General features: G+C 31.1%; 1 protein-coding gene across 1 annotated transcript; it reads right to left on the bottom strand.

The window, feature by feature from the left end:
* Positions 1 to 14,190: 14,190 nt before the first annotated feature.
* LOC146922005 (F-box protein At4g22280-like) lies at positions 14,191 to 16,155 on the bottom strand. Its single transcript, XM_085710810.1, has 3 exons — positions 15,079 to 16,155; positions 14,815 to 14,988; positions 14,191 to 14,713 (listed from the first exon to the last, which is right to left on the bottom strand). Exons 1-3 carry the CDS (start codon positions 15,826 to 15,828, stop codon positions 14,435 to 14,437), a joined length of 1,203 nt encoding a protein of 400 aa, XP_085566936.1. The 5' UTR covers positions 15,829 to 16,155; the 3' UTR covers positions 14,191 to 14,434.
* Positions 16,156 to 16,673: the final 518 nt, after the last annotated feature.

The raw sequence follows: 16,673 nt of genomic DNA, 5'->3' as shown, positions 1-16,673 counted from the left end.
TTTCTTTGAAAATTGTGTGTTCAATGTCTTGAAAGTTTCAAAAGTTATTTTTTTAACATAAAATTTATTACTTAATTCTATTTTAAGTTCCTTAACTTGTGAGGGCACAAGTTAACGTGATCCATACAAAAATTATATAGTTTGCATTGTAAGATACAATGATAATGATACACTAAGGGGGGTGGGAGAAAAACTAATAGGAGGAGTAAAACTGGGACTTGTATAATGGTCCCCTTAATTAGCATCACAAGTAAAGGGATAGTAAAAGTTTGATTTTTTTTTTCTTGAAAGATGATAGTAAAAGTTTGATGATAGTAGTTTCTTTTTCCTACTTGACAAAACATGTAATTATCAACATTTTTGAGATTAAAAGCCATGGATCTCAAAACCATTATTTTTTCCTTAACACAATTCTTATATTTTTTATGGCATAATCTTTGACTTGAACAGTGAGCAGTAGATAGTTAGGACTTAGGTCACGCCTTGCATTTAAGAGCTTTAATATAGAAAACATTTAAAAAAAATAATTTCAAACTTTCATACGAGCCGCTTGATAGTATGAAAGTTACAATGACATGGAATTAAGGGTTCTCTTGTCATTTCAGGATGTAAAAATAATATTAAGGGTGTAACTAGAAAATATCCCTTATATATTGTGGTAAAATAAGAAAACGGTGTAATCCAGAAAAAAGAAAATAGGCAACTATGTAGAGATGACAATTGGAGTAAGTCTAACTAACATCAAATATAAAAATACTCACAATGGACGGGTAAATACCCACATTGTTACGTTTGAGTTTGGGTAATTACCTGTAAGAGTAGTGATAAAAACACTTTATTTTGAACGGTCTCTCTAACATTTACTCTCTTAATCATTTAAATTAAGGTGGGTTTACACTTTGGAAATGAAAATCCATATAAAGTGGTGGAACATACAATGATTTTATCCAACAAAATAGTGAATGTTAGAGAGAATGTTAAAAAAAAGAGTGTTGATAGCATTCCTCTTACCCGCAAATTTAACGCGTATGAGTGCGGGTACAGACGCTCTAGTGTCAAATCCCTATAAATATACTAACTTTTCGTTTAGTCCCTCTAAAATTTTCCTTCAACTTTTAGTCCCTATAAAATTCTCAATAACTACTTTTGGTCCTTATGTTTAATTTAATTTTTGTATTTTTAAATAAAATTATGAAGAAATGTGTAAAATATTCTAAAAAAATTTCTCAAAAAAAAATTAGAATTTTTTGACAAAACACTATGAATTGTTAACTGTGAAAAATATAAAAATTTATATTAAATTCATGTTTTGTTAAACAATTCTAATTTTTTTTTGGGAGATATTCTTATAATATTATGAATTTTTCTGAAAAATTTTGTTCAAAAATATGAATTCTACGTATAAGTTTACTTTAAAGGAGAGATTAAAAGTGAAGATGGAAAATTTTTGAGAGACTAAAAATTGAATTTTTTTTTTTTAGAGAAACGAAAATGAAAAGTTGACATATTTATAGGGACCAAAAACATATTTAACCCATTTATTTTTATACTTTAGATATTTTTTTTATATTTTGGTCAAGACTTTGGATGTTTTTTATTTGACTACATATTACAATGTATTATATTTTATACTTTAATTATTTTTTTCTATTTTAATTACCTTGTGGAAATAGGTGCAGATACAGGGGCTTAGGTACCCAGTAAGTACGAACACTTAACTTAGATAAATGATATTTGTACAACCACTTTTACAATTTTTGAAACAATTCTCTCTCTCTCATACTCACATGTGTTTTTATTCTTTCTCTTATTTTTTCTCTCTCTATTGTTTTTATCCAATCACAATAGGAGAAAAGTGGTTTGTCACTAAAGTTATCTAGTATTAGTCGCACAAATATCACTCCTTTTTTGCTTATTGCGTATGAAGCTATAGCCATGCAGAAACCTCAAAACTATACGATGGTTGCAATTGCAATTGCCAAAATACAATTTAAAATTGCAAAACATTATATTAGAACTTTGGTATAAACTAAGTACATAGATGAAATTCATAATTTAAAGCAAAGCATATGGAATCACATACAAGTGTTGACATGCAAGTAAATAAGATGTACTTTCGAAGTGAATCACATCAAAGAATAAATATAAAAGGTGTGTGCACGAACAGGTGGGTCAAGAAGAACAAATGCTTGTGTTTGACAATTCTTTGACGTGTTTAATTCTTGAGTCTCAAGTTTCGTTCCAATTTATTTGAAAATCCTTGAACGACTGCTCGAAATTTTTTCATTGACTAAAATATTATGACATCTCCTTTTCAGAAAACATTTGCTCGAGATTTTTTATTTTTTATTTTTTACTCCCTCCGTTCCAAAATAAGTGTCACCTTAGCCAAAAAAAATTGTTTCAAAATGAATGTCACTTTACATTTGCAATACAACTTTAATTTTTTTTCTTCCAACTTTACCCTCAATAAATACTCCAACATTTCTCTCACACAATTTTCAATGCAACTTTAATTTTGTCTTTTTTTTATAAAGTAAAGACAGTTTAGTAAAAGCATTATATCCGATGATTATTTCATTCCATTTCTTAATCTGTGTGCCAAAGTTTAAAGCGACACTCATTTTGAAACGGAGAGAGTATTATTGATTACTGCCTAAATATCATGACACCTTTTTTCAGACAACATTTTACTTTTTTTTTTTTTTTTAACAAAACTCATTTTTTACTAAGATTGTGGGCCAATCTTTTGTACCCCTTCCTATCAAGGGGACCACTATTTTTATTGTTACTATTAGTTGACTGGTCAATAGTTTGGCATCAAGAGCATATATACACACATTTAAGGTAAATTCCAGGAAAGTAGCCTACGGAACTGCTAGCAATTGAAGTTTCGTGGTCAGAAAGTATATATTTAGTCAATAGCATAGAGTGAACATTTTGAATAAACAAACTTGTTGTCCAAGTCAATTAACTTCGTCAACAAGAAACTATGTTTATATAAAGTATAAACGTTAACTAACGAGTTTCAAATACATCAATCGATTAGCAGAGTTATCTAAATTAATAAAATTGAGCACCATCACAATTAGAAGTAAAATGGGATATAAGGGAAACAAGAAAACCTGGTTTTCATCAATATCAAGATTCTTTTACGGTAATAATGTGAAGACTGCTACAACTAGTGCACCTGAAGCTTTCATAGTTGCAGCATCAAGGCACTTCTCTTCAGCCCACAAAGTGAACTTCAATTAGTCAAGTGTATGTATATTAAACGGAGAAACTGTCCAATATACGCTTATATGAATCAACCATGTTGATTCATATAAATTCCCACAACTAAAATGAGTGTTATTACTTGAAGCACTCTTTGGATATACATATCCAAATTTTGTGTTGTTTAGAAGTGTACACTGAAGAAAATATATCATGTGGAAGTAAAAACTTCTAAAGATATATATGTACACCAAAAAAATACTTGAGCGTTTTCTCAGAAATGTTGGGAGATAGAAAACTTGCAAAAATAGTCCCTCGCATTATGTATTTAATGATGTGGAAGTACTTGAAATATAATCGTGCTTAAATATACGTGTAAATGTTTCACTTAATTCCTTGTATTAAACTTGATTGTATAACTATATATAAACTATATTGAATAAAATTTAGTTGATTGCATATCTTTAACTTAATTGATAGTATGATGCCATTGAATGTGTAGATTGTACTTATATTTTTTGTACATCAAGATATCCAATTTCACCCATTAGCAATGTATTACACAACTAATTGCAACCATAAATAATGTTTTAATGCAGATTTCCATAATAGTTTATTAAATTCTTCTATGCGATGATCTTAACAGTATACATTTAACAAGCAAATATTTAATCAAACATTTATTAAAAAAATATGCCTAAACATTTTTAGCTGCTATAATAGTTTATCAAAAATGCTAATATTTCCTTGAATTCTTCATGCTCGTATGTATCCAGACAAAAATTTTCAATCAATAATGATAAATAATAATTTATTCTTCTATATTTACCTGTTAACCATATCCAGACTATAGAAAAATATCAGATGCTACATAATTGGCATTCTCCAAATTATGAAACCTATATCCAAACTATATCTTGAAATATCTCTTTAGATACTGTGATGACATGTTTAATATACCAAACAAAACTTTTTCTGATTAAGAATTGTTGTTAACATTAGTGATGGCATGATATATTGAATTTCTAGACTATACTTATTTTCTGTACATCAAGATGTCCAATTTCATCCCATAGCAACGTATTGAAAATATATCTAGCAGAAGAAAACTTCTAAAAAATGGTCCATATTAGAATTGCTACATTTTGGATATATATATCCAAGTTATTTGGAAGTATACCTATTATTTTTTTTACTTCGAGGTTTTACTTATTTTTCATAGTTTATTAGTTCTCGAAGATCCTTAGCCACACTTAATATACTTTGAAGGAGTTAAGGAACCAACAACTAAGGGACAAATAGAAGTCATTGTTGAGAGGTATCCACCTAATTATGAACTAATTACTTGCAAGTTCGACAGCGTTTAACTTTTTTTTTTTTTTTTTTTATATTGACAAAACTCATTTTTTACTAAAATTGTGGGCCCCGGACCACTATTTTTATGGTCACAATCAGTTGGCTGTGGTCAATAGTTTGGCATCAAGAGCATATATACATATCTACTCTACTATACTATATAGGAAAATTAATGTCCCTTGAAAATACCATTTTGCCCCTATTAGGGGCATTTTGGTAATTTAATTATTAGTGAGTTTTTTTTTTAAACCAATGGCCTATGAAATTCCATTTTTGCCCCTAACCAATTTTTTTTAATTATTTTCTAATTTTTATATTTTTAATAACTTTTAATTATTTTCCAATTTTTATATTTTTTACTATTTTTCAATTTTTTCTCCCAAATTCAGTTGCTTCTACATTGCCGTTGTGGGAGATTAAGATATCGTTTGACCCGACTTTTTTCAAATTTCTCTACATTTTTAAGGAGAAGTTAGACCGAATACAATATCAATTATGTACTTACTAAAAAAAGTACTTTTTTTGAACGCATAAAATTGAATGGAATGAACTTTGACCAGAAGCTGTTGAATGTTACTTTAAAAAACTACTTTTCGACAATTTATTTCACAAGCGCCTCTTTTCAACCCACGCTGGGAACCTTTTCTTTATTTTTTAATATTATATTTCAATATGTTTTTTTTCTTCCATTTAACTTTATTTTTTTTAACCGTTCCATTAATTTTTTAAGGAGATTCCATTTAATTTTATTACCTTTTTTTCAAAGGAATTTTATTATCTTTTTATCACTTATATATTTAATTTCAAAATCGTTTAATCATCACAATCTCACAAATATTTTTATTCACGCTGTCATTTAATGATCCCAAATATTTTTATCTCCTTTCTTCATCCTCGCGATTATATACACTTATTAATGTTTAGAGTAATATTTTATGTCCGTCTGTCTGTTTTTTTGTTACGCTAATGCATATAATTTTTTTAGTGTTGCTTGGTTGAGTGCTACCTCACCAATTTTTTTTTAACTATTTTTCAATTTTTATATTTTTAAAAACTTTTAACTATTTTACGATTTTTTATTTTTAATTATTTAAAACTAAGTTGATGGTTCATGGTTTTTAAGGTTTATATTTTGACATATTACAATGATTCACAATTATCCGTCATTTTACCATCTATCCTTTCAATGTAATCTTCCAGACTGAATATTACTAAGCATATGTGAAGAGACTGAATATTGCTCAGCTGATATTACTTTTTTGACGTCAAAGAGATTTTTTATTTTTTTAACGGTCAAATTATTAATAACCAAGTTCCTACACAAGACGCTAAAGAGTTTAATGTGTTTCTTTCGTTCATTTTGTGTCATGTAAATATTGGTGTTAATCCCTTTTTGGTAACTCTATGACAGTAGCGCTCACTTTTATAATTTTAACTAATATGTAATTTATGATGTTTTCCTGCTCTTGATAAAGCTTTCATAAATATTTTGATAAAGATTTATAATTTTTGTGCAATATTTATTAATTTGTTCATTTTTCCTTCGGATTTTTTTTTTTACAAAATACGTTACTGAACCCCATGCCTTAGACCATGCATCACAAATATTTGGATTATGCGACCTTCATTCTCAAATTTACGAAGAATGGTAATATTCCGTAATTTGAACATCTCTCCTTTAAAACAAGTTTTTTAAAAGTGCGTATAATTCACATGAAAGGACTCGATACTAAATTGCAGTTAATATCTGCCTTTGCTGTAGATCATGTGAAATGATTTATATACGTTGAAACTGAAAGGCAAAATGATATAAATCAAGTAGAGAGCCATTCAACTATCTGTCTGATTCAGAAGTTTGTTCACCTGAAAGGACTGGATACTAAATTGCAGTTAATATTTACCTTTACTGTAGATCATGTGAAAGGATTTATATACGTGGTACTAAATTGCAGTTAATATCTGCCTTTGCTAGGGGTGGCAAAAATACCCATGCCCACAGGTACCCGTGGGTAAAATCTGTCACGGGTATGGAGCGGGTAGTTAAACGGGTATCCACGGGTATAATAAACGGGTATTTGACTACCCATTATTATATGGACACAGTCACAGATTGGATTGTATCCATACCCACGGGTACCCATACCCGATAATAAATTAAGTAAATTACTAATATATATTTATATATCATATCTTATTACTTAAAGTTGGTACCTTATTGAAGAAAATTTTACCGCCCACCTAAAAATCCTCAATAATAACCTATTTTTATTTTAAATTTTTTTAGTTCATCTTATTAAGTTCACCGTTTCCACTTCATTCACATCATAAAACATATAGATTATATAAGAATCATGAATTTTCTATGAATCATGTATAATTTATGAAATTTTAAGTGGATTATGTATGGATGTTTAAAAGTTGAAGTTTTTTGGTAATTAAAAAAAGTTATTATTTGTACCAAAAAATAAATAAATTCAAAACTTCATGGGTACCCATGGATACCCATGGATACCTCAATACCCACGGGAACCTGTATAGTGGGTACCCACGAGGATACGGGGCGGGCACGGGTATCATATTTATCCAACGGGGCGGGGACATGTATCATATTATCCGTACCCAATGGGTATCCATTGACATCCCTAGCCTTTGTTGTAGATCATGTGAAAAGATTTATATACGTTGAAGCTAAAACACAAAATGATATAAATTAGGTAGAGAGGCTTTCAGCTATCTGTCTGATGCAGAAGTTTGTTCACCTGAAAGAATTGGATACTAAATTGCAGTTAATATCTGCCTTTGTTGTAGATCATGTGAAAGGATTTATATATGTTGAAGCTTATCTGAAAACCTATCGTTTATATGTTTATGTGTTTTTGGATCTCTGTTTGTGACAATCGTAAAATCTTGAAACAAAAGCAATAACTGTAATTAAGCTATTTTGGAAAATCTGCTGATATCTGAGATTCAAAAATATCTTTTTCAAGTTAGATTAAATTTAAAATTGTATGCATGTTGACTATGGAACTTTGTTACGATTTAAAATACCATATAAAAAGATTTTAAAGCATTTGGATTAGAGTTAGTGATGAATTTATGTTAAAGATGGTCATGGATATCATTTGCTTCATCACTAACTAACTATGTTTTTGTTTGCTATTCAATCATGATTTTCTTATTTCTTTTTGAAACCAGTAAGATTATTGGTAATTTCTTTAGGTGAATATAATTGCTAATTTAATACCGTTATAGCTGTTGTTTTCTGTTTATGGTTTTTGACTCAAATAAGTGCTTATATCTAAGTTTGCTTGATTTTCTGGTTTTGTTGTATATACAGAGTATAAAGGCAATTGTTGGAGTTAAATTTTGCATTATAAGAATTCTGAATGTTACATCTAAGATGTTAAAAACTGATATAGTTTCTTAATTGTTAAATTACAGTTTAGTTCTACTATTGTTCAAATCCAACTTAGCTTAACCCTTTTTTACGTCAATGTAGGCTAGAGTCTGTATTCAACAATGTTGGAAATCCCGCCCCGAATATGAAGGGGTGGGTTGGTAATTCCACCTCAGGTGCGTTGGAAATCCCACCCCGAATGTGAGGGGTGGGTTGGTAATTCCACCTTAAAATTGCGATGTGATTTGCCCCAAGTTGCCTTATGTTAGCTTGTCTTTGAGGGGGTGGATTTAGTCCCACATCGGTTAGATTGGAAGCTTGATCAGAGTTTATAAAGAGGAGACACTCCTCACCTTACAAGCCGATTTTGTAAGGATGAGTTAGGCCCCAAATTTCAACATGGTATCAGAGCCTATCTAAGATCTACCTCTACCGTTGTCGGGATTCCGCATTGCCACGCTTCATGCCCATTGGGCCTGGGCCTGAGCATGAGGGGGTGTGTTGGAAATCCTGCCCCGAATATGAAGGGGTGGGTTGGTAATTCCACCTCAGGTGCGTTGGAAATCCCGCCCCGAATGTGAGGGGGTGGGTTGGTAATTCCACCTTAAAATTGCGATGCGATCTGCCCCAAGTTGCCTTATGTTGGCTTGTCTTTGAGGGGGTGGATTTAGTCCCACATCGGTTAGATTGGAAGCTTGATCAGAGTTTATAAAGAGGAGGCACTCCTCACCTTACAAGCCGGTTTTGTAAGGATGAGTTAGGCCCCAAATTTCAACAAACAACACTACTACAATCAACACCGCAAAGAAATCAACTTCAACTTTCCTGGATTGCTTCTTTCTGATGAAGGAATTAACTATGTCACACACTTTGGCAAGGATGACATAGGGGTGTACATGGGTAATGGAATCAAAGTCTTGAAAGTCTTGAAAAGAAAGTATCTAAGGATGACTTTAGAAGATTTGGAAACACACAAACATAGGGGTGTACATGGGTAATGGAATCAAAGTCTTGAAAAGAAAGTATCTAAGGATGACTTTAGAAGATTTGGAAACACACAAGACATATAATTGCAAGGATCCGCGGCCGATAAACAACAAAAGGTACTGATTACTTTTGAAAGAAACATGTTTCTTTGGTGTTAGGATTGCAAATTTGATTCCATTACCCATGTACACCCCTATGTCATCCTTGCCAAAGTGTGTGACATAGTTAATTCCTTCATCAGAAAGAAGCAATCCAGGAAAGTACTTTCCTGGATTGCTTCTTTCTGATGAAGGAATTAACTATGTCACACACTTTGGCAAGGATGACATAGGGGTGTACATGGGTAATGGAATCAAAGTCTTGAAAAGAAAGTATCTAAGGATGACTTTAGAAGATTTGGAAACACACAAACATAGGGGTGTACATGGGTAATGGAATCAAAGTCTTGAAAAGAAAGTATCTAAGGATGACTTTAGAAGATTTGGAAACACACAAGACATATAATTGCAAGGATCCGCGGCCGATAAACAACAAAAGGTACTGATTACTTTTGAAAGAAACATGTTTCTTTGGTGTTAGGATTGCAAATCTATTTGCTTATACATTACTCTGTCCTCTCTTTATTGCAACAGGAATCTCTCTCTGCTTATGCTAAAAATGATTTGGATCTCGCTGGGAGCTGTACTTCTGCAAATGTGTTAACAATGTACAATTTGTATAATATTTCGATGACTATGTGTTGAAACGATGGTTTGGATATAATAATCCAACCCTTTTTTGGTAATCAAACTTAAATAGGTTTTTGACTATATCGCAACATCTATATTTTGACTGCAGTACACTATATGTGCAATAACAATGGTTGCTATGTTAGTTGTTATGTTAGTTCATTTCCATATTTGAGAAGGACAACAGTGCTCTATGATTTCAACAATACTCCTTAGAATCAGTTCACTTTTAACCGTTAACAAATGCGATTGCCAACAAAATTATCCGAAAAAAAGCAATCCACCCCGTGCGAAGCACGGGTTGACAGCTAGTTTAAGGTAAATTCCAGGAAAGTGGTAACTGAAGTTTCGTGGTCAGAAAGTATAAATTTAGTCAATGCCATAAAGTGAACATTTTGAATAAACAAACTTGTTGTCCAAGTCAATTATCTTCGTCAACAAGAAACTATGTTTATATAAAGCATAAACGTTAACTAGCAGAGTTATCTAAATTAATAGAATTGAGCACCATCACAATTAGGAGTAAAATGGGATATAAAGGAAACAACAAAAGCTGGTTTTCATCAATATCAAGATTCTTTTGTGGTAATAATGTGAAGAAAAGTAATAAAGCTGCTGCAGCTAGTTCACCTGAAGCTTTCATAGTTGCAGCATCAAAGCACTTCTCTTCAGCCCACAAAGTGAACTTCAATTAGTCAAGTGTATGTATATTAAACGGAGAAACTGTCCAATATAAGCTTATATGAATCAAGATGGTTGATTCATATAAGTTCCCACAACTAAAATGAGTGTTATTTATTACTTGAAGCACTCTTTGGATATACATATCCAAATTTTGTGTTGTTTAGAAGTACACTGGAGAAAATATATCATGTGGAAGTAAAAACTTCAAAAGATATATATGTACACCAAAAAAAATACTTCTAAAGATATGTGCGTTTTCTGAGAAGAGCATTGCTATTTATATAGAGAGTTTTTTATCAAGAATTTATCAAGAAAAGGTATCAACCATTTAAATTTGTTATTTGACGGAAATCAAAGGAGGTAATGATGTGTAAATAAAGAAATGTGTTAACAAATACACTGTCTTGAAGTTTTCTTGATAAAAATCTATCATTTCCCTTCTCAGAAATGTTGGGAAATAGAAAACTTGCAAAAACATTCCTCTCGTGTTATGTATTTAATGATATGGAATAAAAAACTTTTAATGATGTAGAAGTACTTGAAATATAATCATGCTTAAATACGTGTAAATGTTTCACTTAATTCCTTGTATTAAACTTGATTGTATAATTAACTATATATAAACTATATTCAATAAAATTCAGTTGATTGTATATCTTTAACTTAATTGATAGTATGATGCATATTTATGAGTTAAATGTTTTTTTGAGCTCGTTTACATAAGTTCTCCTAGATAGCTTATGAAAAGAGCTTATATGGCTCACATGAAAACAGTTTATCTTCATTTTATCTTTTGTTTTACAAATAACTTTATATCAGCACTTATGCTATAAGCAATTAATCAAGTTGTTTATTTTGTATGCTCTTCTTACCTTCCACTTTCTTAATAACTTTTTATTTGTTCCTATTGTAGAAAGAAAGAAGGGAAAGATACTTGGCCAAGCAGCAGGTTGAAGGTGTTGTTGTTGATTCAGTGTAAACTGTAAAGTACTTGTTTCTTTTTTCTTCTGACCTTATGTCAAAGATCTTTTGTATGTTCTGAAATTTAATTCCTTGGAGGCACTAATCTGTCAATTATGGTTGAGTGACCTATAAAAGTGGTATGAAGAGATATTGTGAAGACTCTTATTTTTGTTTTCTCATTTCCAATAATATTTGTGGTGGTAAATGTTATGTGAGTGAATTAATACTATGATCGGCTTTACTTAATTGTGTTTTTACATCATCTCCTACAACTTGTAGATAGCTATGTTTGTTTTAATCGAAACTGAGAATCAAATTTTCACTTCATGCAATATTGTTGTATTTGCTTCATGCAATATTGTTGGATTTGCTTCAGATTGCATACTGTTGCAGCCTCTATGCTACCATGTTCAGGTTGGAACACAATTTTCAACGACTTTATTGTATAGGAAAGGAATTGATTTATCAAAAGTATGAGATTCACTTTATAGGAAAGGAAAATGAAGGAAATTGATTTTATTGATTTTAAATTAATGGACCAAATAAGTATTTAAACTTAATACTAAATATTATTTTAACAAAATTAATAATGAATATTTTCTCTATATTAGAGGTAGAGAGTGAATATTTTTTGTACATTACTCATATACTTGTGATGCATATTTATACAATCCCTACATAAAAAATGAAATTGTACAATCCCATTTCCTAGAAGTAACCACAAAATGCATATTTGAATCAATACAAACAGTTTGAAGAAACATTTCAACAAACAGTTCAAATGTCAAATTCTTTGAATAAAACCTGTTACTAGATTCCAATGGGTTATCAATGGTGAGTGAAAAAACTCCCAAAAACAATGACAACACAGACACACACAAGTTAGCAAGCAATTTCTCACTTACTAAAAGAATAAATGAAAGGAAAGAAAATCACCAAAGCTTCTAAGGTACTTGCAAAATGTATGAACTAACACCAATGAAGCATGAACACAGACTTGGACACCGAACACGACACGGCCACTGACACATTGACAACGATAATTTGAAAAAAATCACATAGTTCAAAGTAATCACATGTGTCTGTGCCGTGTCGGTGTTGGATACTGGCATCTAGACACACCTTCAATCAGAAGTGTCGGTGGTTCAGAGACCACCACACTAAAATTCCAAACAATGACAACACAAATACATAAACACGTTAACAAGCAATTTCTCGAAAAGAACAAAATAAACTCCCAACAACAGCGACATCACACATTACACATACACAATGTTAGAAATATATATTTAAGCATTCTCCAAATTATGAAACCTATATCTTGAAATATCTCTTTAGATACTGTGATGGCATGTTTAATATACCAAAAAAAAAAATGTTTAATATACCAAACAAAACTTTTTCTGATTAAGAAGTTGTTGTTAACATTAGTGATGGCAGGATATATTAAATTTCTAGACTATACTTATTTTCTGTACATCAAGATGTCCAATTTCATCCCATAGCAACGTATTGAAAATATATCTAGCAGAAGAAAACTTCTAATAAAATGGTCCATATTAGAATTCCTCCAATTTGGATATACATATCCAAGTCGTTTAGAAGTATACTTCTAGAAAAAAAAAATACATCATGCAGATAAAAACTTCTATAAAAATGAGCAATTTTTTTAGAAATGTGGGAGGTGGAAAAAGTTGCTCTCATATAAAAGTCAAAATATTTTTGATTCAAAAAGAAAGTCTTATGGGTACAAGTGATTCTCTTGATTAATATTGTCGTGGTTAACTCAAAAAGAAACTTCTCCAGATAACAATGCATTAGCTTCATCTAGTTGTTCAACATGACAGACATGCAAGAAAAGAAACTTCTCCAGACAACAATGCATTAGCTTCATCTAGTTGTTCAACATGACAAAGACATGCAAGAAAATGCTAAAGCATAAAGGACTTTGCAGAGACACTTAAAAATGCAAGAAAATCATAGGAACCATTTTTCTAATAGCAATACAATTTATTCCATATCACAAGTAGTTCACAATTTAGACAAGGAAAATGCAGTTATGCACGACAACATTCGTCGTGTAAAACACACGACTGATGTCACAAGAGAAACTGGCCAATACTCATATACTTATTTTTAATGTTTTCTAAATTCCATTTGATCCGAAGTTATTAACATATATTCTAGTACCATTTTTTCATCGATATTCATCTCTTATTGTGTTGTTCATAGTGTGTGATGTAAGTTTGCCATGATGACACCCAGGCAAATCATGTGATGGTTGTGGGCTAGTGGCAAGCTACACAAATACACATCGTGAAAGATGGATCATACGTGGACCATATGGTATCTTGTATATTCACCTTCATTTCAATATTTGTGTGATATTTTGATTTTTACTTAACTTAAAGCATGCATTTTTATTGCATTCGTTCAATTTGCAAGACAAATTTTGTCGTGCCATATAGTATTACCCGATAGATAACGCTCCTTCATCTTCTTCTCAATATCTATACTTTATAAGCACAACCTTTGTGGTTGATTAGCAACCTTTGTGCTAGGACTAGGGTAAGCATAACATAGAAATCAAAATAAGTATTATCTTTCCAAAAACTATCATTCCAGCAACTTAAACTTAAATTTAGAGTTCTCTTTTGCTGGTTTTTTCATCTGCTACATGAGCTTTTCAACCTCACATATTAGTTCCCCTAATAAATTTAATATAATTGCTTAAACTTATAACTTTACTTATAAGCAGTTGAATAAGTTATATCAAACCATTGCAAATTACCAAATTCAAATACTCTTATGGAAATTAAAATCTAATCCAGACTGCATCTTAAACAACTGCAAAGTAGCTTTGGAACCTCTCACATATATATAACTTTTGTTTTATTATATTAATATTCATCTAACAAAGCAGTTTAAGATAAATATATGCTTATAAAATAATAATAATGATGAATCCAAAGGAAAGGTAGATTACATAGTTATCAAATGCACCATAGAACTTGGTGACAATTAATTTGTATAAAGGAAACAAAGCATATATTGTTCCAACCATCGAATCATATAGAAACTAATGAAATCACTGGGTACTCATTTAGTATCTCAATGAAATCTTACATGCAAGGGAGATTCTTTGACGAGATAAATCTTCAATACATTTCGTCCACTGCATTATATCTGAGCATCTAGCAAAGCAGATCGTCATATCCTTTAAAAGTCTCGCGTTCTTCAATATATACGATGCAAATTGAAAATCAGCTTCCACAGTTTGATAATTTGTAATATTAATTGTTGTAAGCTGAGACGAAACACATTCAGGAATATGATCTTGGTATTTCCCATTCGAATTGATAGTCGCAATTGAACCCCACCACTGTCAATCAGAGACAAAACATGATTTGTAAAAATAGTTAAGTAAAAGAGGAGAACAAACAAAAATCAAATTATAGCTATCCATAGGCATGGTAAACAAACCTTTTTAATCGAAAGAGTTTGAAGTTTCGGACAATTCTGGAGCATTTTCATTACCTCACTCCAGTCATGAGTGACACGTGAAGTCCACGATAACCGAAGTTCAGTTAAGTTTTCAAATAGAGGCAAATATTTGTAATATGAAGTGTTTTCTTCATTGGGAAGACTAGGTCCCATCTACACATCACAAACAAACAAAAATCAAACAACATACGTAATATTGATAATACAAAAAGATGGATGCTTCATATCATATATATACAATACCTCAAGTACATTAAGAAACTGCACATTATAAACTGCTCTAAAAGGAACTTCGAATAAACGAAAATTAGCTTTGATGAGATTGGATAACAAGGGTTTTTCAAAGTTCTCTATCGCTGTATTATGGGTATTCAGTTGGATATATAAAGTTTTCAAATCCTCCAATTTGGGACAGCCGGAGAGAAGCTTCATGAAATCATCCCTATTTTGAAAACAAACAAAACACAGATCAAGGGTTTTAAGCAAAGGAAGATCAACCGAACAACGAGACATGGAGGGTACAGTTAATCTATCCAATTTGAGAACCACAAGTGTTTCACACACGAAAATGGTAGGTGACAAGATCACTTGTAACATGCATAGATAGAGATCCTCAACACCACGTCGTTTTGCTGCTTCAACCCATGTGTCAAAACAAATAAAACTATTAGGTCTCCAATTTTTGGATCGGCAGTCAAGATGAAATGTTTTAAGAGTTTGTTCTTGCGCGTGTGTGGAGAGTAGAACAGTGTCCACGAATCTACGAAAGTGATCCCAAGCCTTTTTCGTGTAGGCTTCGTTATCGCTGATGCGAATAACTGCGAGCGAGTAGAACAGTAGGAACCACCTCTTGGAAAGAACGGTGGTTCTGAAAGCGTATTTGATTGGAAGAAAAGAGAGAATGTGAATGAGTAGATCGTCTGTCAGATCATTGATCGACCTCGACTTTGTCGTATGTTTTACTCTTTTATTGATCACTGATGGCTGCATCATTATCAAATGAAATCGATGGAGAAAGAGAAATAATTTTGATAGGGAGAACGAGAAATTGATAGTAAAAACTTGTGTGTGGGTATCAGGATTATGAAACGTGAGTATTTATTGTGACTCTTGACAAAATTTGATTGGCTGAAATCCAATAGATTTTTTGTATTGAAATCAAAAGGAGAAAAAAAAGCTGCATTAAAATCAAAAGAAGCAAAAGGAAATGTTTTGAATGAAAATTATTTATTGGTCAGCAAAAATCTGTTAGTCAAACAAAATTATAAATGCACATTTATAATACGCGTTTGGCATAATTTGCTTTAAAACCAAAGTACTCTTTAGGTTCATTCAATTAATGATGTATGTGGTTCATATTATGGACCACATACATCATTAATTGAATAAATCTAAAAAGTCAAATTTGCTTATATTTAGGACTGGAGAGTACCATTTCATATTGTAACTTTTTTTCTTTTAGCCTTCTGACCAAAAAAATTCATATATATCTTTTTTTTTAGCGGAAAAAAATTCATATCTTATCTACTTCTATTATTTTTAATGATTTTCCTTTTAAAAAAAGGTATTATTTTTAATGATTTGGTAGGACCCATGTTAATTTTAATCAATCAAAGATGTGTGTTGAAAAATGTGTATTAAAATATATGTTATTAGCATTCCTCTTAAAAAGATACGACAATCCACTTGTATATTATTCGGTGTATATATATTTTTTTGTTTATCTTCCATGGGTTTTCAATTCAATGTGTTTATAAGTAGAACACCAAACTACATTGATATAATTGAGTCTTAGGCTTCTGAAGAGAATAATCCTTGTCAATATAAAGAAATCTTTT

The sequence above is a fragment of the Medicago sativa genome, chromosome 5 (assembly GCF_051527215.1).
Source record: "Medicago sativa cultivar Bolivia chromosome 5, Bolivia_mono, whole genome shotgun sequence".
In the NCBI taxonomy this organism is placed as follows: Eukaryota; Viridiplantae; Streptophyta; class Magnoliopsida; order Fabales; family Fabaceae; genus Medicago; species Medicago sativa.
Note: the sequence above shows the minus strand (reverse complement) of the source record. Positions and strands in the feature narration are given on the sequence as shown.